The 22520-nt window shown below is 40.9% G+C and overlaps 4 protein-coding genes across 6 annotated transcripts; 3 read left to right on the forward strand and 1 right to left on the reverse strand.

Moving 5' to 3' along the window:
• The first annotated feature begins 3467 nt into the window (after window positions 1-3467).
• On the forward strand, window positions 3468-9391 carry LOC139641618 (tenascin-like). The gene is made up of 14 exons (XM_071516107.1): window positions 3468-4350; window positions 4564-4695; window positions 4841-6127; window positions 6322-6444; window positions 6611-6754; window positions 6854-6973; window positions 7060-7215; window positions 7319-7431; window positions 7598-7730; window positions 7847-7998; window positions 8091-8187; window positions 8287-8448; window positions 8574-8737; window positions 8850-9391. Exons 1-14 carry the CDS (start codon window positions 3948-3950, stop codon window positions 8946-8948), a joined length of 3285 nt encoding a protein of 1094 aa, XP_071372208.1. The 5' UTR covers window positions 3468-3947; the 3' UTR covers window positions 8949-9391.
• Window positions 9392-10096: 705 nt separating this feature from the next.
• Window positions 10097-14424, forward strand: cyp21a2 (cytochrome P450, family 21, subfamily A, polypeptide 2). The gene is made up of 11 exons (XM_071516106.1): window positions 10097-10345; window positions 10530-10619; window positions 10715-10869; window positions 11123-11218; window positions 11524-11634; window positions 11739-11825; window positions 12530-12613; window positions 12856-12969; window positions 13065-13231; window positions 13983-14086; window positions 14177-14424. Exons 1-11 carry the CDS (start codon window positions 10252-10254, stop codon window positions 14422-14424), a joined length of 1350 nt encoding a protein of 449 aa, XP_071372207.1. The 5' UTR covers window positions 10097-10251.
• A 1529-nt stretch (window positions 14425-15953) lies between these two features.
• On the forward strand, window positions 15954-19161 carry LOC139641619 (uncharacterized). Of its 2 annotated transcripts, none has more exons than XM_071516108.1 (8): window positions 15954-16080; window positions 17222-17488; window positions 17584-17871; window positions 17953-18237; window positions 18325-18588; window positions 18708-18812; window positions 18899-18924; window positions 19028-19161. In XM_071516108.1, exons 1-8 carry the CDS (start codon window positions 16008-16010, stop codon window positions 19148-19150), a joined length of 1431 nt encoding a protein of 476 aa, XP_071372209.1. In that variant the 5' UTR covers window positions 15954-16007; the 3' UTR covers window positions 19151-19161. The 2 variants fall into 2 exon arrangements, with proteins under 2 accessions (XP_071372209.1, XP_071372211.1); XM_071516110.1 differs by having other exon boundaries at window positions 18744-18812.
• Window positions 19162-19643: 482 nt separating this feature from the next.
• Window positions 19644-21850, reverse strand: LOC139641620 (cell adhesion molecule Dscam2-like). Of its 2 annotated transcripts, none has more exons than XM_071516112.1 (8): window positions 21732-21850; window positions 21066-21392; window positions 20667-20963; window positions 20514-20570; window positions 20186-20365; window positions 20021-20080; window positions 19870-19932; window positions 19644-19768 (listed from the first exon to the last, which is right to left on the reverse strand). In XM_071516112.1, exons 1-8 carry the CDS (start codon window positions 21796-21798, stop codon window positions 19755-19757), a joined length of 1065 nt encoding a protein of 354 aa, XP_071372213.1. In that variant the 5' UTR covers window positions 21799-21850; the 3' UTR covers window positions 19644-19754. The 2 variants fall into 2 exon arrangements, with proteins under 2 accessions (XP_071372213.1, XP_071372212.1); XM_071516111.1 differs by having other exon boundaries at window positions 20186-20368.
• Window positions 21851-22520: the final 670 nt, after the last annotated feature.

A 22520-nucleotide genomic window follows, 5' to 3' on the forward strand; every position in this document is an offset into this window, starting at 1 on the left:
GAACACCTACAACACTTCCTAGTTCAGACTGGCCTGTCTGTGACTGATGGACCTTATACTGAAACACAAGGACTCATAATGCATTATTTTTCTTGTCATACAGTCTCTGATAGAAACAGTCAAAAGTCTTTGTAAGACACTGGTGTTTAAATTCATTATAAGTTACATCTATAATGTCTCATGATTGCAGTTATAATGCATCAATAATTATTGTGTTCTTAAAAGAATGGTTATAACACATTATGAGTGAATTATAATTCATTATGAGTGCTGTTATAATGTGCTATAGCTATGATTGTTGAAACTTACCAGAAAAACTTTTTAAGCATTTTAACTTTTCAATCTTTTAAACTTTTATTTTTGCTCTCCTGTGAAATTAGGAAAATGTCACTTAAGCCCCTTTCGCTCGAAACCCTTGATATACTTGTCTTCATGTGGTTTACAAAAGGTGGGAAGGTGGGTGGCCATTTGGTCAAAGATGCAGTGCCTTCACAGAGCATTCGTTAAATCTGCTGGATATTTGGTCACTTACATAACTCCCACGTAGTTACATCTCATTACTTCCAACAAACAGCCAATTCATATAGAGAGAGGTTCCTGTCCCCCAGAGTCCGTGGTGAATACCTGCAGTGTTATGCTATGTATTCCCGCTGAATCATGATTCTCAGACCAAGACGTTATTCAGTCAAAGACTGTGTCTAGGTGTTAGCGATGTCTGGTAAAAGTCAAGTAACTCACATAACTGTCATGAGCCTTGCAAAGGTAAAACATGTTGGAATTGATATGCTGTGGTCTTTTTGTGTTACATGACAAAGCATTGCCTTATTCAGAGAAATGTGCATGCATATAGTTTGACAGCAAAGGGGCAAATTTACTATATTGACTAAGAATCTTCACTAGATATTAAATCATATTTTTAAAAAGGTGATCTATTCAAACTGATTAATAATTCAGTAGGTTATTTTAATTATGACTTTCAATATGTTATCAAAAAATATGGTATGCATAAATAATATAATATAATATATAATATATAATAATATAATTAACTTAATAGATTCACCTTGGATCAGTTGCATTGATAAATCTACTAGCCATGGTCTATGAAAGGACTACAAAAAGATAGATATGTTTTCTTGATATTACAGAATATAGGAGGGCAGTCGACCATATTCAATGCACAAATCTATCTGAAAATGCCACTGTTTTTGTATGTCCAATACAAATATTTTCCATGGTGGTTGAGAGAGTGGGAGCTGTAGGGGTGGAGGGGGGGTCCTTAAGTAGGAGCGGACTTTATCGCTCTCCTCCTTTCTAGTGGGGGTCCTTTCTCTCTCCTCTTTCCTCCTAGTTCATACCCAGCAAGTCTATGTGAGCTTTTCCAATCAGATGGAGGGAGCAACACAAAGAAAGACATAAAGCCAAGAACGAAATCATTATCCTGGTAGGTTAATTATGTTTCTCCATGCATGATATACTGCCATGGTATCATAGTGGTAACTGCAATCATTTGAATGTATGGATTCATATATTCTAGTTAGATGTCTGCAGACTGTATATCACTGTTCATTGCTTGATATTACAATGTATTTCATGGAGCACAGCTGAAAACTCTTTCTCAGTGAATGATATTTTGAATGATAAATGAAAAGAAGTGAGTAAAAATGTGAAAACAAAAGTCATCCTGTTGCTGAACACTCTGCTGTAAGAAGTAGAACAGTTTCTGCATACATTTGATTTCATAAGCAATTACACTGCACTGGTTTTGGTGAATAGTGTGCAGAATAAATAGAACAAAATAGAACATAATAGAATAACAACTTTATTGTCCCCATGGGGAAATTTGGGTTGCAGTGTAACACATTTGAGGTGTTCAACTATTCATGTATATTTGAGGTGTTCAACTATTCATGCATGATGCACATGCATGAATAGTTTAACCAGGTATCATTCTATGGTAGCATGAATATAGAATTGAGCTTCAATCATTTTTCATTTCACTAAAATGATTACTGTGATAGCATGACAATTTACATTTGAAAAGTAAAGGGTGTGACTGCTTTAATTCAGTCAGATCCGCACCCATTTAGTCAGTTAATCCATGCACCCCCATACAGCATTGAAAATATACAGTATTTGCTTGCTGTGAGAGCACTTCTATGCATTTTCAACATGCTGCCTGATTTATTTAATTCTCTAGAGATTTAAAACCAACTGTGGACATACTTCTTTTAGTGGTTTTCATGAGATGTGGGTGCAGAAGATTATGTAACCCTCTGTATAGTGAAAGACGTACAGTGTCTCAGAGTTCTATACAATAAAGCTCTGTTAGCTCTCTGCATAGTCTCTCCAGCAGCTCTCTAGAGTTCCTGCTCAAGTCACCTTTTTCCTTCCTGCTCACAATCAGCTTAATTTAGTTTTCACTTACTCTGGCAAGCCATTGAATCAACTATTTTGGTTGATTGGGGCACTGCTGTATTTTTTGGACTTACATTTCGTTTATAGTCACTACTTAAAAAAATAATTAATTCTGAGGTGACTGAATGCCTGTAAGGTTTAGCATGGCCTAGTGTAGCCTACTATGGGCAATGAGCATAGAGTCTTTTGAACAAATATTTAAAAAATAGCATTTTCCATAATCTTTTTGTTCAGTGTAAAGAATTTAAGGCAATTTCAACTCAGTAACTAGTTCATGCACGATGCTTATTTGTTCCCAAACTTTTACGGTGGTACACAGGGAAAAGTGTTTGGAAGAAAGTAGAGAAAATAGAGGTAGAATAGAGAATCTGAGTCTCTCCTTTCCCTCAACAACTGTCATCAAGCAACCCTTAAGTGAGGCACTGAACCCAACATTGCTCCAGTGTAACTACTCAGTGGCCAGCAGTAGAAGACTGTGGTTGTACCAGGGTGCAGCCAGTGTGAATGGGAACTCTATGAGTGTGAAGCTGGGCAGCGCTGAAAAAGAGCATGTATGCTCAGCAAAACCGTTCTCTGGATAAATAAAGGTTAAAAATGTCTTTGCATAAAATTTCAAGCATTAAACTTGATTCATGATTCAACTCTTTCATTTTTTTTTTATTTGTAGGAAAGAGCTGGCAAATCACCTTGAATCCTGGTCACTGAAATATAGAGGAAGGAGTTCATAATTTTCCAGCAGCATACATACAGATCCTGCAAAGGCCATTCCCTCTCTGGTTACTGCTGGTAGCTGCTGGCTAAAAATGCTGTTTACTCTAGGACTTCTCCTCCTGCTCACCCCATTTCCCTCCTTTCAAGCCACGACCAATGAGAAGAGAAACTCCACAGGAAGTGACATGACCAAACCCAATGCCGTTTTCACCCTCTCGAAACCAAAAACCACTGCTACTCTTGCCAAACAGGCCCTTCGCCCCACCCTAAAGCCAAACACAGTTAATCAGACAGTTTTACCCACTTCAACCACCAACCAAAAACCTCCAACAGTCAATGCTCCAAAGAGCACCAAAAGCAAGCCCAGCCCCACAGTAATTCAAACCACTCTGTCAGCACCCGCAAGGCCTACTACAGCCAATGGCACCACAACCGCCAAAGACAAGCTCACACCCCCAGTCAATCAGACTGTTTCAACTAAATCTCCATCAGCCAGTGAAGTGAAGACTACCAAAGACAAGCCTGCCCCCACAGTAGTCCAAAATGTTCAGTCAACATCTGCAAAATCTGCTCCAGCCAGTGGCGCTAAAACCACCAAAGACAAACTCACAGCCTCAGCCAATCAGACTGTTTCAATTAAATCTCCTTCAACCAGTGATGGGAAGATTACCAAAGACAAGCCTGCTCCCACTGCAGTTCAAAATGTTCAGTCAACACCCACAAAGCCTACTTCAACTAGAAGTAGCACAACCACCAAAAACAAACCCACAGCCTCAGTCAATCAGACTGTTTCAATTAAATCTCCCTCAACCAGTGATATGAAGACAACCAAAGACAAGCCTGCCCCCACAGTAGTTCAGGCTGTTCTGTCAACACCCATAAAAGCTGCTGCAGCTAGTGGTACCATAGCCAACAAAGACAAGGCCGCAGCCTCCATCAGTCAGACAGCTGTGATCAAATCGCCTACAACTGGTGTTGTGAAGAGCACCAAAGACAAGCCTGCCCCCTCACAGCCAATCAAGGTGGTCATAAGTGACGGCTGTGACTCCAGCCACGCCAAAGAGCAGGAGCTGAAGCTGAAACCTGGCTCTCCTCTGGTGATGACTCATAAGATCAGCTTGGTGCCTGGAGGCTGCACTGGGGGCTGTGAGGCTGAGATGGCTGCGCTAAAAGGACGTGTGGCCCGACTGGAAAGGGAGATGTCCTCCCTAAAGGATAAATGTATGGTTTCATTATCATTATGTCATCATTATGGTTTCATTATGTACAGTTTCATCATTCACATTTAGTATTGTTCTGCTCCATTAATCAGATTAGCACTATTTTTGACACAACTCATCAGGGAAGTGGATTTTATAACTGACACTACTAAAAACTATTTTGTTAATACGGTATGCAGCCCCTCTAATTGTGGTTCTCTTTGTTTCTGCTCAGGTCCATGTTCAGAAAATTGTCCAAATGACTGTAATGGCAATGGAAAATGTGAGAAGGGGAAATGTGTCTGCCTCCAGGGATTCCTAGGTCCAGACTGCAGTAAGTGTGCACCTGGAGCCGACTGCAATAAAAGTAAGTGAGAGTGTGTAGCTGTCATCGGGACATGGTACAGTCCAGGATATAGATTTTTTCAGAGAGAGTCAAGTTATTTTCATATTGTCATGGTTAGAATATCTTATGCATTTCCTGATCTGAAACCCCTGCTATCCAATTTCAGAAACTGCCAAAGGGAAGGTCAAAATAACAGTGGAGACAGTGACCCTGCAGGTGAACCAAGACAGTAACACCATCAAGGAAAATACACAGGGGAAGAACACCAAGGCTGAGCAGACACTCTTCCAAAAGAAGGACCAGAAGAAGGGCACTGAAGGCAAAGAGACTGACACCAAACCCAAAGTGGCCACTAATGTAAAAGGGGGCGTTATTAAAACAGTAGCAAAACAAGGAGCTTCTGCTGGTAAAATAACTATTAAAGGTTCTGCAAGTGCCACAAAGACCAGTCGCCCAACTGTTGGTCAAGTCCTGCTGAAACATGAGGGAAGAAAGCAAGAGGAGGCACGCAAAGGCAAAACTACTGTCCTGACCTCTAAAAAGCCCCTCCCAAAAACTGATGTCAAGCTAGTTACTTTTAAGGAAGGAGCTGCAGGTAAAGTACATTCTAAATCTGACCAACTGAAAGACCAACCTCAAACCAATATTACCCAGAGCAATGTGAAGAAATCTAATGGTACGGTTAAAGTTCTGACCATTCTCACCAAGGTCATGGAAACATCTAACAACAAGACAAGGGCAGGGAAAGAGACCCTGGAGCAATCCACCTTGGCTGAGAAGAATGTTACCCAATCATCTGGAAATAAACTCATCAAAAAGGTCAAACCAGAGAATGTAAATGTGACAAAAGTGGTGCAATCTGTTGAGAGCAAAAACACTGAAGCACGGAAGATTGGGTCTGGAAAAGGGAAAGTTACACAGAGGAGTCAGTACCTAGTGAATACGACCATCGCAGCGACATCAGATGAGGCAAAAGTTCTTCAGGACAAAACAGCTGTCCAGACTTCTGGGAACACCACCAGGAGGACAGGAGGTGGCATAGGCTCTGTGAAGGTTGTGAACATCTCCTCCTACAGCTTCACTGTCACATGGTCAGCTCCGCAAGGGATGTTCAAGAACTTCACGGTGATCAGAAGAGAGCAGAGAGCAGAGGGTGAGGAGGAGGAAGATGAAGAGGTAGAAGATGGAGCTCTTGACGGAGACAAGGCTGGCACAGTTAAGAACACAACTGAGATACAGATACAGAGCGAGAGCACCAATGGAACGGCTTCCTCTGCTAAAGTTCTTGGATCCAGAGGTAAAGCTGAAAGCAAGAGAGTCTCCATGGTTCTCCCTGGCAGTGTACGCTCTGTGGAGTTCAGTAATCTTCGGTCGCAGACACGCTATGCCCTGCTCATTTATGGTACTGCTCCCGGGAAGAGGTCCAAGATTCACAGAGTAACTGTAACTACAGGTAATTAAAATTATACCGCATTGATAATTTATGGGTATTTCCTGTAGTATTGCCAGTGAGTGTACTGAAGGCAATAAATGCACCCCCTCTTCTCCCCTTTTTCACTTTGCTATATTTATTCACGGGTTACTGATTAAAAGAAATTAAATAAAAATCTTCTGATACCATATTGTCTTTTCTTTTCCTCTCGCCAGGTCCTGAGCCAGCCACAGAGCTAGTGTTCAGCAACGTAACAGAGTCTTCTCTCACAGTGTCCTGGTCCAAACCAAAGACCACATTCACAAGCTTCAGGGTCACATACACCCACTCTGTCACAGGTCTGTCCAAGGTTTCCTATCTACTATATCTCCTCTCACAATTTTCATGCTGAATTCACAAATGTAATGCCTGTAAATGATCACAGTATCAGTCTGTGTGGCTTATTCATCAGTTTGCAGTGTGTAAGTGTAAACGTGTAATATTGGTGATGTATCATCCTACCAGGGGAGAGCCGCTCTGTGACTATGGACTCCCAGCAGTCTCATCTGGTTCTGTCAAAATTGGCTGCTGGGTCTTCTTACATAATCAGTGTAACTACCACACAAGGCAAGGTCCAGAGTGATGCCCTCACATCCACTATCACCACAGGTACACAGCCAGTTAAACTGGATTTTGGTATGATTTGGTTGTCTTGGTCTGTGAAAAAAAACAAAAAATAATGCACTATTGATTGTCTCCTGACTGCAGTGCCCGCCCCTCCAACCCATCTTCAAGCCGTCAGTATTACAGATACCAGAGCTGTGCTGCAATGGACACCCAGTCTGGGAAAAGTAGACCGTTTCATCATCAGCTATGAGTCCTCAAAGAGTGAGTGCAACAAAATCCCCCTACTCTAGCTGTTTCACCCAGGACTAAGGATTAAGCTGTTTTATTACTTTTCCCTTTTGCCACAGCTCCTAATGTGACTGTGACAGTAATGGTGTCTGGAAACTCAGTGGAGCACCAGCTGAGAGGGCTGCAGAGAGGCACCCTGTACACAGTCAAGGCCCTGAGCCAGAAGGACAGTCTCCAGAGCACAGCCATTTCAACAACATTCACTACTGCTAACGGTGAGTAGAATGGGAATAAATAAAGATTAGGCGTCTCTAGTTGTTATGTGCAAAGTCTGGGTATAATATAAACTAAACAGATATGCGTTATTGTGCTCCTCAGTGGTTAAAGCCAGTGAAGTGGGTGCTCGCTCTGCCGTGATAGCGTGGAAAGCACCCACTGTTGCGTTTCACAGCTACAGACTGACCTACTACGTGGTAGGAGAGGAGACAAAGGTGAGCAATGGGCCCTCAGCATTGATACTTACATAGACGAAAAGAGAACCTTAACACTTAGAGCACTGGTGGAAAGATTTGGTGTGTGTGTGTGTGTGTGTGTGTGTGTGTGTGTGTGTGTGTGTGTGTGTGTGTGTTTATGTGTGTGTGTTTGTGTATATATCAGGAGGTGATCCTGGACTCCACCATCACAGAGTATAAGCTGACAGGGCTGCTGTCTATGTCCCGGTACATTGTTCTGGTACAAGGAGTGAGAGATGGACAGTACACATCTGTTGTCACCACAGAATTCCTCACAGGTATTGAATTTTAAATACTGCATTCCCTGAGACAAGCCTCTACTATTTTACCTGTCCTCTCAATACAACTCATTATTTTATAGTAATTCTTTTAACACCTTTTTATAATCTCTCAGGGAAGCTGCGTTTCCCTTTCCCTACTGAGTGCTCCCAGGAGCTGCTGAATGGAGCGCTGCAGTCAGGAGAGGTGGATATCTACCCCCAGGGGAGAGAGGGAGGAGCAGTCAGAGTCTACTGTGACATGGAGACAGATGGAGGCGGCTGGACGGTGGGAGAAATTGATGTTACTCAAATTAAACTTTGCATTAACGCAATGGCAGATCTAGACAGTATCCAACCGGTGCTGTGATTGTTTTCTAGGTGTTCCAGAGAAGGATGAATGGAAAGACAGACTTCTACAGAACCTGGAGTGACTACAGCACTGGCTTTGGAAACCTCAGCGAAGAGTTCTGGCTTGGTACAGTTGGGGTTCATCCTGATTATGATCAAATCTACATCAAAACATTATTCAATAAAACTGACTAAACTGTGCACTCCTTCTCCCTACCACCATCAGGAAATGAGCTTCTGCACAACCTGACCAGTGTTGGCCCTGTGAGTCTGAGGGTGGACCTGCGAGCAGGAAATGACACAGCTTATGCTCACTACTCCAACTTCACCATCGACACAGAGGAGAAGCACTACACCATCATGACGTCTGGCTACACGGGAACAGCAGGTACAATATTTAAAATTGGACAATAGAAGAATTCTCTTGAACATGTATAGTATATGCTACCCTTTATTCCTGATAGGGCTTGTTTGAGATAAGCACATCTTAATTTTACTGTATTTCCCAATCAGGTGACTCTATGAGATACCACAATGGGCGGCCATTCTCCACCCGGGACAAGGACCCTGATACTTTGGGGATCCACTGTGCCAGAGCCTATATGGGTGGCTGGTGGTACAAGAACTGCTATAAGACCAATCTCAATGGTCTCTATGGCATCAACAGTAACAATCAGGTACAATCTACCTCCCTGAAGTTATCTTAATGAAGACTAATGTACTTCAAACAGCTATTGTTATAGCACATTACCCAAATGTAATCTCTCAACTGTTTCTGTTATGCTGCAGGGAGTGGTCTGGATAGACTGGAAAGGTAAAGACTCCTCCATTCCCTTCACCGAGATGAAGCTCAGACCGTCTGGCTTCTCCCCTGCAACTCACGGCTAAGGATGTAGTGCAATCTCTATGACCTCTCCGACCCTAAAACCTTACATCTGAAAAACAGAGAATCAAAGGGCTCCAGGAATCCAGAAGAGAGTGGATCTCACACTTGCTGCATCTTACTATCTAACTAAAGTTGCATGTACATTCGTTGGGGCAGCTGTAATGACAGCTTATCGATAAGTGTGATGCAACGCACCAGGAATTTGTTCTATTTGGCTGTTGTGCGTCATCAGCTGTTTGTTTAGGAAATGTACCAATAGAGAGGAGAGATATTTTTTATTGCAACATTTTGTATTGTATTGTGCTGTTCTGCCTGACCCTTCCATGTCTACACGGTTTTGTTTTGACTCTAAAACACTTCTAATGTGCACCACCAAGGTATGCCACCCCACTACTACTGTAATTAAGTATGCACTGTCTCACTCTATTGGAATAAATGTGGCTAAAGTGGGTCTGAAGTGTGTTTCTTCTACCCCCTCCCCCCCTTCCCTTCTCTAAAACATAAACAAAAGCAAGTATATCTGTCAAGTGACTTATTATCATGTCCTTCAGTCCCTTCCATGGCAACTGTGGATTATCAAACTTCTTCTTTGCTCCCAACCTATTTCCAACAACAAAAAGAGAGTAAAGCACTTTCTACATAAACACTGTTGAATTGTAATAAATTACTACTTTCACTACCTTTATATGCTTATAAATCTGCCTCTTGTTGGATTAATCTTAACGTCAGCGATCTTGACCCCTATCAGGTCAAAAAAATATGTTGCCATCCTTGATTGCAGTGAAACACTAACATCATAAGCTAAGAGGCGTGGATAAGAAGACTATAAAAGGGGCCAGAAGAGAGATGAACAGCTTTTTGAAGTGGGACAGCAATAAGACACAGAATGGCTGTAGAAATATCAGTGATAAGTGTGGTAGCTGTGCTCGTGGTTGTAGTGCTGGTGACGTTATTGATCTACATTTCTGGACAGAGAGACAGATCCATACAGGGAGATCACAAGGAAAGTAAGTCTACAGGTAGCCATCTACTTTTATTGCTTTATTAGCTTACTTGAAATCACCACAATCAGATATGAATGAGACAGATATTCAACACATGGACAACCGTGTACGCTACTGGACTTAATTATTGATCCACTGGACTTAATTACTAATCATCCTCTTTCTGCTTTCTTATCTTTGTCTTTCCTAACTCCTCCACGCAATAGTTGAATCTAAACTACTGCAATATCTCTATCAGTTTCTTCCCTGCTCCTCTTCTCCTTCCCTCCCAGGTCCTCCCAGCCTCCTTCTTTTAGGCAATATGATGGAGCTGACACACGACCACCTGCCCATCCACCTGACCAACCTGGCACAACGCTATGGAAGCATCTACCGCCTTAAATGCGGCAACACTAGTAATCAGTCAATTTCAGATTCCTGGATTTTACCCAATTGTCAGATTTTGACAGAAATAACAAGCGAGTCAAGGCTTTTAGGAACATTTCTGTATTTACTTATGTCTTATCAATATGTCTACATTAGGACTCTCCACTGTATCAAAATGCCTCGTTAGTGTGTATTTTGTGTTTTTTTTTCCAGCCATGGTGGTGCTTAATAGTAGTGACGTCATAAGAGAAGCACTGGTCAAGAAATGGTCAGACTTTGCTGGGAGACCACATTCTTACACAGGTAAAGAACTCAAACTTCTTCTGCCACAGTGTTATAGATAAATATTGTGTTGTCCTCAACCTCTTCCTCCCCCCTCGATTCCATACATTTGTCAGGAGATATTGTGTCTGGGGGCGGACACTCCATCTCTCTGGGGGATTACAGCGAGGAATGGAAGGCACATCGGCGTCTAGTCCACGGTGCTTTGCAGCGTTGCTCCCAGCGGTCTTTGCATGATGTGATTGAGAGACAGGCGCTGCACCTGCGACAGGTACAGAACATGAGACACTCGGTGTACTGTAAGAGAAGGAACAGATAGCCAGCATCAATAAGTAGACAAAACAGTGCCTCATCTAAAAAGTAATAGCCTGAAATGGAAAAGGAGAGATCCAGACAGCGTTACCATTCCACTATACTCATCATCCCAAATGTTGGGTATTTTCCAAAATGGTCACATAAACAAATAAAATATTTAAAACGATTATCTATTATTCATTGCTGAAAATTAATCTTTTACCATTTAGGTTTTGATGGGCTATCAAGGCAGTGCTGTGGATCTCTCTGAGGATTTCACTGTGGCAGCCAGTAATGTCATCACCACTCTGGCTTTTGGAAAAGAAGTGAGTGTCTGTCCTCCCCTCAGCGCAGTGTGTGCCCTCTGAGGAAATGAAAAGGAGAGTATTAGAGATGGAAAAATCTGTTTTTCATCAATGAACAGTGGTGGATTTCTCGTGTGGTTGAGGCAGATATGTGCTTGGATGTCTGGTGATGTTGAGAACTGGGCAAGGTCGCTTTATGTTGCCAATCTTAGCAGTTTGAGTTACATAAGAAATAACCAAAGTTGGAAATTCATAATGACACTGTTAGTGGATAGAGTATATCAGTGGTAGGGTATAATAACTTGTAAACCTGTTTTGTTCTTTAGTATGACAAGAGTTCAGTGGAGCTGCAGCGTTTGCACAGCTGTCTGAATGAGATCGTTGCTCTGTGGGGCTCCTCGTGGATTTCTGCTCTGGACTCCTTCCCACTGCTCAGAGTCAGTAGATGTTCACTATGATGACTATAATTAACAGGGTATACACTAACAAACACATTCAGAATAGGATTTCACACAGTATGTGATGTTCCCTTTTCTCACAGAAATTACCCAATCCTCCGTTTGCCCGTCTCCTGAAAGAGGTGGCCAGGAGAGATGAAATCATAAGGACATACCTAGACAATTACAAGGTTTGTAATAACAAATGCAATACAAAGGTTGAAAATATGTCTCACTAATTTAATTAACATTCACTAGATTTTTCCAAAAGTTCACCTATGCCATCTTGCTCAAGTCACAGGTCAAGAGACAGGTCAAAAATACAGTAGATTGGCCTGGTGGTTAGAGAAACAGTCCTGTAAATGCAACTTGCAGCCAGTGTGTTAAGACTCCAAACCCCTTCCTGCTGGTGTAGCAAATGCCTGACGTTGCACGTGAACCCTCTGGTGAAATGCATACACATGTCTATAAATAAATACCAAATCGCACTGTAATATAGCATATGTGTGCAATAAATTCCCCCAAAAAACATGTTTAAGTCCAAATGTCAATGTGGCACACCAAGTCAAATCAAGTAGTCAAGTTGAAACTCAATCCACTTGCTAAATTACAGGCATTAAAAAACTTCTGCGTCTTCTTTTAGTCAACTTGGATAAATTATTATAGAGCAGAAAAAGAAATAACACTGGGAGAAATCATATCAGACACCATGGAAACAGGCAGAAGGCTTAAAACATGTTTTCAATTCAATTGCATTTCAAGTCCAAGTTAATTTTTCCTTCTGCCATGTCAAGTCTCAAATCATAAAATTTGTGAGTTGAATCAGCCAATCCCCAACTCTTTCTATTTCCTGCAATGTTTATATTTACTAGTTGTTGTGTTGTCCCCTGTGTAGTCGCAAGACAAGAAATCTGAAGACGCCATCACAGGCTCTCTGCTCCAGGGCCTGGACCAACGTCACAGCACAGCAGATGGAGTAGTAAATACTATACTGATACACCATTGACTACATGGAATTTCCAGAAATATGAATTGTACCTCAATCAGATTTAATGTCTGCTGCCATGTACTACCTTTCCACCTATTTTAGACTTTGATTTCCAATCCAAACTCAAGTTCAAATTTATTGAACCGAAATTAACCAAATTCACAAATTCATAGTCCTTTAGGCTATCAAAAATAAATAACACTGCTATACTGAATTATATGTATTGTCTCTAGCTCCTGACAGATACTCATGTCCACATGGCCACTGTGGACCTTCTCATTGGGGGGACAGAGACCACTGCAGCCTGGCTAAACTGGACTGTGGCCTTCCTATTGCACAGACCAGAGGTACAGCACATTGTCATAAAATACCACAACATACCATAATCAGCAAACACTGAATTTTAACTCACTGTGTTTCTCTCTCTTGCTTTCATCTTCAGGTGCAGAGCAGGGTGTATGATGAGTTGCGTACAGTACTGGAGGAACGCTACCCCAAGTACAGCGACAGACACAGACTCCCTGTTCTGTGTGCTGTGATCAACGAGGTGCTCAGACTCAGGCCTGTAGCCCCACTGGCAGTGCCGCACAGAGCCATCAGAGACAGCAGGTCAGCTGATCTACAACAAGCAGTGCTACTGACAGAGCATGCCACAAACAGGGCAGTGACTACAATACAGTTGACAACATTTGACGAAGTGTAGAATTTAAGCAACATAGGTGCTGATATGATTTGGGTGTTGTTAAGAGCAGAAGGATGCATGGGTCTGACACAGAAACAACAGCCCTCCAAGGTTTTGCTCAAAAATGTTGTTTAGCCCAAGGTCAACTGCTTAGAAATGTGGTCTGATGCCGGCCCAGTGTCAACGTTATGGAAGCACAATGACAGGATTGTAAAATATTCCATTTGGCCCTATGTTAATGCAAAAAAAAAAAAATCTTTAAAACAACACTATATAACAAGGATTTCCCATTTGATGAAGCAGTAGCCAACCAACCTAAAACCATGAGAGAAAAACACAAAGCAAATAGTAAACCTGGAACTCATCAGGATCCAGGCAGAAATGTAGCTAGCTAGAATGGGTTTGTGCATTACTAGTTAGTCATTTCAAACCTATAATAGGCTATACAGACTATTTCACAGTGAATCTACCTGAATAGTGAAATGTTTAAGGAATGTGGGTCTGGGTGAGAAACTCTGATGTAAGTGAGCAGGTATACATAAAGACCACTTGTTTGGAGTTAAGTTACTGCTGCTCTGATTTAGAAATCTATCACCACATATTTCTTGCTAACTCTGTTACCTGCTATGCATTTCAACTGTATAAAATCTCTACTCAGTGTGTATTGCACATGTTCAGTATTGCAGGTTATTTCATCCCCAAGAACACTGTCATCATTCCTAATCTCTTCGGAGCACACCACGATCCTGCAGTTTGGACTGACCCCTACCACTTCAGACCAGGTAGCTCCTGAGCTGTTGGGTGCAGCGCATTCCTTTCACTTGGCTCAGCAGAGTTCAAATAAAGTTAACAGTAGCCACTCTCTCTTGCAGAGCGCTTTCTAGAGGGTGGGGGAGGCTCCGCGCGTGCACTGCTGCCTTTCGGAGGGGGGGCTCGGCTGTGCCTGGGGGAGTCTGTTGCCAAAATGGAGCTCTTTCTGTTCACCGCGTACTTGCTGAGAGATTTCCAATTCGTCCCTCCTGAAAGCGAGGCCTCTCTGCCTGACCTGAGAGGAGTCGCTAGTGTGGTGCTCAAGGTCAAGTCCTACACAGTTATAGCACATCCGAGACCTGCGGCCTAACCTTAAACTGAGGACGGTGTAATGTGTTATTGTTGCTTAGACAATGTGCATTTATATACTTCTATGTGCATTTATAACTTTATAAATAAATAATAAATCATTACTGAATCCTCACATGTCTGTTTACCATTAATATTTGTATCTGTCTTTAGTATTGAATTAAAGGAGCAGCAACAATTGAATTTAGTACATGCTTTGTATTTGCTCATCACTAAATAACATGTCTTTGGTAAATGAAACCCAAACCAGAGGTACAAAATCTTACTAGCGATTTGTTTCACCTTTGATAAGGTAAAACAAACTGCACTGTTAATGCTAATTCTGGTGAATTTCTATACATGAATATTATCAAGCAGGTAGTCATAGTCTCCTAGAGAGGAAATAGAGAGACAGCACCCCTAGGAAGGAAAGCATGAACAAGTTCACTTCAGGAGGAACTATCATCTGGGGTTTCTATAGTTTACAATAAACTGGTCCAACTGCTCCAACCACCAGTAGCTCGCAAAATAAGAAGTGCACATCTGTCACACAGCCCAATAGCACCACCCTGTGGACAAACATGTTAACAACAATTGACAGGATGTGAAACTAATGGTAATGTTTCGATGATGTGAAAGCACTCGCTTTCAGCGACATGTCTAGCAGAAGTATAGAAGTTTTCTCCATAAATGGCCATCTCATAGATCTACTGTGATGGATCACAGTAATGAGAATCTTTACTAGGTAGAAGGCATTATTATATGCATATTCATTAGCTGTCCAACAGAAAAAAATGATATACAATGACTCAAACAAAGCCAATGAATAGCAACATTATAATATATTATTTTACCTGCTGGTGACACTCATCTGTTGATAAGTCTGCAGTCACTGGCAGAGGAGTCACTACCCAGCAACAACACAACAGCACCAGCAAAAAGGTGAACAGGGGGTAAGCCGGTGTGGACATCATGCACCTTATGGCCCTGTGCAACAAAGACAACCCTTTAGTTATTTATTTACTTCATTTCAGTTTTAATTGGGAACAATAGGCAATTTTAGCACCTATACAACTTTAAAAACACCAGTGAGAAAAGACTTAATCTGTGAACTTGAAACTGGCAAAACATATAATCAACACATGATCTTATAAGTGACATTTTAGGTTATTTATTGGATTATTTAAAATGGGGTACCACTAAACAAATGGCATGGCAGAATTGCATCTTTTTTATATATATAATAATAATTGTAAACACCTAAATGGATGGGGATTATAGGTTATCATAGATCCTCTGCCTGTATTTGTGACATATGAACAGTTTCATATGTCAGATCATTTGTAGATCATTCATCAGGTTGTGAGAAGCATTCACACAACATGAGACACATCATTTGTAATGTTCTAAGCATTATTTAAGGACAGGCTAAGTTAAATCAGGGGGTCCAACAGATACTTGTGCCCAAGGCCTCATGCTCTGGTGGGCTGGCCTTGGATGAAACGGGTATGAGCTGCCTGCCTGTAACTTCCTGAAAATGAGAGTTAGAAAAATGTAACTGCCATAGGATTTAGCAATAAGCAAGAAAATCTGTGAGAGTATAAGATGGTTTCCTTTTCACTGCTAAGACTCTGCCTCTTCTCTCTTGTACAGGCAACACTTGGACTTCAGCCATCTGGTAATTATGAAAATATATGATATGTACTATAAATTTCTTGTTGTATAATATGAATGATATGATGCACTTAAGTATTACTTTCTGTCATACAGTACACTACTGAACTCTATTTTGAGATTTCTTATCAAAGTAAGACTACATAATTCTCAGAAAAGAAAATTTCTGGAAATGTACTATAAACATACATAAAATAGTCAGGACTAGACCTGTAAAATAAAGTTACATCTGCAATGGGAGCGACTGTGACGCCCGTCGCTTGTCCTCCACAGATGCGTCATGGCAGCTTGTAGGTTCATAAGGTGGTTGCCAAGGTTTGGCAGTGTAATAAGAAAACAAACTATAGAGGAGTGTTAACTTGCACCATGTTCACCCCCAAATTAATTCAACTGAATACTTACTTTTCTTGCTTTAAAACAACAAATAATTTTAAACAAGATATTTCTGTGTATCTGTGATGGACTGGCGATCTGTCCAGTGTGATTCCCTGCCTTCTGCCCAATGCATGCTGGGATAGGCTAGTGGGGAAAGACAATGAATGCACAAATGGAAAATGTTTAAGCCTTAAGCATTACGTTTTCCCAGTGTGGGAGCTCCTATCTGTTTAATACTGGTTGCATTTTTCATTAGTTCATGATTACTTCTTAACGATTGTTTTTCAACTCTTGTGTTTTATATATTTTGTAACTTCAGCTTGTTACTTGTATAAAAATACCTGTTGCAAACATACACAAAACACCTGTTCTAAACTTATATCATTACACCTTTAAAACATACTACCCCTACAAAAAATACTGAAACTAGAACTGAAATTAAATTAAAGCAAAACTAAAACTAAACAATTGTAAAATAAATAAATAAAAAAACAAAACTCAAACTAAATTGAAATTGAAATTAAAATGGAAAACTAAATAACCATGGCTATTAATAGGTTACTGAATTCACAACTTTAGTGAGTTCAATATTTTATAGTCAAAGCCAGTAAACTGTTGGGGATGGGGATACAAAACAGCTACACTGCTTCAATGTCACTTTATTTCACAGTTCTATTACTGAAGATTTCTTGATTTTCATTACCAATATCACTACCAATATATAAGTGACCTGGAAAGTTAAGTGCTACTTTTTCCATCTTCTCCAACAGGTCATTTGGTCATGTTTGCTTCACTGGGAGACAGTATTAGTTTACCATGTGGCATCAAATCCTGCTCCTCTGTCAACTGGAACATGGCTGGAGACTCAGTCACTCAGGTGGTCAAGGCAGGCATGGTGACAGCGCCACGGTACCAGGGGCGCACGGTGGCAAAGGCCTGCTTTCTACACATAGATCATCTGGCATTAGATGATGCACGGCGTTACACTTGCGATGATGGGACATTCAATTCAAGTGTTTCACTGGAGATTCTCCTTGGTAAGTTACTTGTCTTACTAGTTCAAAACGCTCTTGAAAAACAATGAATAACAATGTCAATGTAATCACTTTGTTTTTTCTTTGCGTTTCTTCAGTTACTCAACAAAGTGCTGCAGATAAGGAAAAAATAGAACTTCATTGTTCCCTGAACTTATATAAAGGACTTGCCCCATCTTGTAACCACAGTGGAATACATATCAAATGGCTTACTGAGGCCAACACAGAGATACATGGAAGTAGATTTCACTTCGAACGTCCGTCTGACTGCTTCTCTAAACTGACCATCAAGCTAAAGCCGACGGACCATCACAGAAAATGGAGATGCCAACTAACTCAGAAAGACACTGTTAAAACCACCACCAGTTACACCACAACACTACCAGGTACTAAACTGAGCTTTACAGTGCTATAAATTGAATATGCGCTTTATGTACAAAGTGTAACCAGGGCTCCCTTTCACCCAGATGGTGTAGAGGAAGTGTTTGCTGTGGTGGGTGAGTCAGTGTCATTCCCTTGTGGCAACACTTCCTCTCTTGGTGTGGGTGGCAGGGTGCAGTGGGATCTGGATGGAAGGTCACTGACGGATGATGTCACACCTGGTAAGGGCCAGTTAGAGGCATTTCATGTGAACCAAGACTCCTCGTTGGTCATCAGCAAAGTGAGTGCCTTGCATTCTGGGGACTACCAGTGTTCGCTGCCCGTCGGTGAACGAAAAGTGATCAGCAAAGTCCGCCTGCACACCCTGGACAGTGAGTGTTAAAACTCTCCAAAAATGCCAAAACAGACTATGTGCAGTGTTTAATGTCACTGCTTTATTTTCACTTTTGTCTCCACAGTTACTTCAGAGTATGGGCCAGGAGGACATAATCTCACCTTGACTTGTCTGCTTACCTGTGCTGTTACAAAATGTGAACAAGACTTCAATTTAACCTGGACTGGAAGCAGCCATTATGGCTGGCAGAGCAGTTTAATTATTGCCAATAACACCCTCAGCTCCAAGTTATTCCTCCTAGATCATCAAATCACAAGAGATGAAGTTGCCTGTTCTGTGTCTAGAGAGGGTGTTGTAATGGCTGCAAAAATGTGGACCTTTATTAACAGTAAGTATGCAACACTGCATTGCAGCTTTTTCTCTTGACTGAAATCCACATATGAGAAGTTGCACCGTAGTTATTGATAGTGATTTGAAGAAAAAAAGATAATAATTCTGTGTGAACAGCTCTGCAAGCAGCTGCGTGGTTTGCCCTTCCCCTAGGCCTCTTGTTATGTGCAATTGCTGGAGGACTCTACATGTACGTGAAGAGGAAGAGCAATAAGGATGCAGGTACTGCACATGACTGAAGTACCTAGATGACTACTGTACAGCCATTTTGCCTAAATGGTTGATTTTCCCACCTCTCTATTTTGCAGGAAATGAACTGTCAAGTTTTGGAATGGTAAGAATAACCACAAGAGAGATGTGCAATAAAATAATGGTTTAATATTCTTTCTAGCTTGACTATCTCCTTAATGTAATAACTCCAATATCCTTCATCACAGGCTCATGTCTATGCGGATATTGAGGATCTAGATCATGGGGAAGTACTCCGACAAAGCCAACCCAAAAGAGGAGCAACCACCACAACTGACAGTTTCTATGATCTACTGCAGGCTGTAAACTAGTTCTAAATAAAAGTGTCATATCGACTCCATTTTAGCTTTGACCAGTAGTTTCAACCTCAGTACAGCAAGAATATCATCACTTGTGTTCCAAAAAACACTTTTACATCTAAAAAAAAACCCCCCATTCCTTTCTTGTAAAAATAAAAAAAACATACATCAATGCTACTGACACCCCTCCCTCCCCCATGACTATTCATCATCGTCATCATCGTCATCATCATCATCATCATCATCATCGTATCATTGTGCAGAAATTTAAGCAATTGGATTATAGATATAAATGAAAGATTACATAGTAACATCTCTATTCATTAAAAATATATATATACATATTTACAATGACAGCTGGTTAGATGTACTGATTTAAACAGGGTAATGAGGCAGAGTGTTTTCAACAGTCTAAGGACAAGTATTTTCCAATAGCAGTTACTCATCATTAGTCACTGTTACTCTTCTTTTGCAATCATAACTCAAATGTTTTAAAAGTAAACAGATGTTACAAGTTGCTACATTGTACAGAAGTGTGACGAGAGAACAGAATGCAATTCAGATTGGATGATAATACTTAATTTTTCTGAGCTAGGCAAGTCATCTTGGCTTGAAATTACTGACGCTGAACTGCAATAAAAAGAAGAAAATGTAATTATTTGACTACTTTTGACTATAATGAGAACAAAGTATCATTCTATAACTACAAACGATTTAAACAAAATACTCACAAGTACACATGCCTTCCTCCTGGAAATGTCTGTACAGACTGTTGACTCGTGGCTCTGTAAGCTCTGTGAGGTGAAGTCAGAAATGATCATTGAAGTGGAAAATGTCATGATGGCTGGACTAAAACTATTCAGAGAAGAACATGGTGCTCACCTTCTAGAGCTGGAAAATGTACACTCTCATAACTGTCATCATTAAGCTCCATAAGCGAACCTGATTAACAGCGAGAGACATGATATATAGTTATGATAATACTTCTCTAAACTAGATTAGTATCATTATAGGGGTTAATTGAAATAGCATCTAGGTAGATGAGACCTGGGTGCCTCTGGGCTCTGGGTGCCTCTGGTCTCTGGGTGTTACGTCTGCAGTAGATGACGACTCCCACTATCAGTGCAGCCACAATGGCAACCCCAGTGATGACCAAAGCCACGACTCCAGTAGAAGCTCCACTGCTCCCTCTCTGCTTGGTTTCCAATACATTGTCAGTGGTTAGACCTGCTGAAGAAAATGTGAGGTCAAACTAAGCATTTATTTGAACATCATAATCCCACAGCAAGCAGTCCCACAATTAACACTATTATTGACAGTCATGAGCTCAGTGATGCGATTGAATTAAGAAGTAACATATTGCTGTACGTCAGACCTTGCACAACCTCTGTTGCAGTAACTGGATCCGCTGTGACAACAATGGCATCTCCCACTTTATAAAGGAAACGGAATAGTTACATAGCAGTTATGTATTACATCAATTGTTGATAGAGATAATAACAAATAATAGCCTACTTTAATATCTCACCTTGGACTTGTAGCTTGATCTCAAAGCAACGCTGACTTTGGCCAAGTAAGTACTTACATCTGTACCAACCACTGTCACTGAGCTCCACAGATGGGATAGATAATGATGGTCCATAATATTCAAGCCTTTCCCTCTGCTGGCTGATATCAGAGTATTGAAATATTGGGCTTTCACTGTCTCCCTTCAACATTGCCCATGAGACCTTTTGCGGTTGTTGTGCTGAAGTTATGTTTATTGGGCACTGCAGAGTAGCTGGTGTGCCGGGTGCTGCCTTTACTGCTTGAAGGGTTCTGCAGTCTGAAAGAGGGGTGATAAAATTGATGTAATACATTATTAATGGGGTGTAATTGAAAGGAGCGAGAAGGGGGAGGGGGATATGGGCAAATGGGATAAAGTTACCTTTCACTTTAAGAGTGGTGTTTTTGATCAGAATACAGTCCCATCCTTGCCAGATTTCACAGCTGTACAGTCCCTCATCAGATTTGCCTAATCTTGTCAGAGACAGAGACATGTCTCCCTTCCCATCGGCTCTCAATTTAACACGTTCAGCATCCTGGAGTTTGGATGTTTCAGGCCTGGCGAGGACAACCTTCGTTTGAGTGGAACGATCTGTGGCATGTTTTGTCCATTTGACTCTGTAGCAGCTCTCTGGACCCATGATGGTCGGTATGGAACAAGGGAGAACTACATCTTCTTCTCGACTGGCTGACACAATCTCTTGACTCTCTTTAATTTAAAATGAAGAGACTAACATGAGAATCAGTCTGAGAATCAGAGACTGATGGTCAGAGTACATTTCTGTAGTGTTGAACTGTTTCAGAAACAAATGCATGGTGTGTAAATCAGAATTTTAAAATAAATCTCATCATTTTTATAAACATTAGAAATATTATTAAATTTATTATCAAATAGGTAATCTAATTATGTCATCTTTTAGATCACACTCAATTGGCATATATACTCCTTTAGTCTACTGACAATAAAACAGGAAACTAAACATGTAAAATATGTTGATGATATTCATTGATTGAATTTGGTAAAGAAAATACTCAATAACCTACTCACCTGTGCATTCTGATATGGTTATCAGTAGAACCAATACAGAAAGACCCAGAAGATAAAAATGTGCCATTATCTGTGTCTATAATGTAACCCAGCAGATGGACAACAGATGGATTATTTAAGAAACTGAACTGCTGTGGCTTGCTCTCCACCTCATTTCAGTTCTCTAAGTCAGTAGTTCAAAACCTTTGGCCCCCTCCACGTCACAGGCTGCACAGGGGAGTGAACAACCAACCAGAGAATGATTTTCCCTTTTCAGGTCGTTTCATTTGTTTATCAGAGGAGGCAGAGAGGCAGAAAACCATTCAGTATTTCACAAGAAAAAAGCAAAAATTTGAGAAGAAACAGAAGAAATAGACATGATAATTCATTTGTATATTAGAAAGATGTTGTTTTTTCCCTAGCTATCCCACAAATCATCTTGTGACCTCCCCAAATTATCTTTCAAACACTGCTCTAAGTCATACAGAAGTCTGTACATGAAGTGGGCAGGCAAACATTTCTTACAGCTGTAGTTTTTCATTTTAGTGTATCTGTGGCAAATAGTGCCACCATGTGGCAAGAACAAAAGGGTACAGAAAATTAGTGGCCATAGGAGCCTGTTGCAGTTAAGTTATTCATTAGTCTCACACACAATTTCACTTTTTAAAAACACGACTTGTAAGCAAACTGTTGGTTTCCAAGACAATATAACAGTGACACATCACATTTCTGCCTATTTAAATGCTGCTGAACATCATCCCTCCTTCCATAATTGAAATATCAACTTATTTTGTACATTGTTTTGTCAGA

Source organism: Centroberyx affinis, unplaced genomic scaffold (genome assembly GCF_046629955.1).
Source record: "Centroberyx affinis isolate AG114_WGS23_722 - 3 ecotype Tasmania unplaced genomic scaffold, CSIRO-AGI_Caff_v1 ptg000392l_1, whole genome shotgun sequence".
NCBI classification, from domain to species: domain Eukaryota; kingdom Metazoa; phylum Chordata; class Actinopteri; order Beryciformes; family Berycidae; genus Centroberyx; species Centroberyx affinis.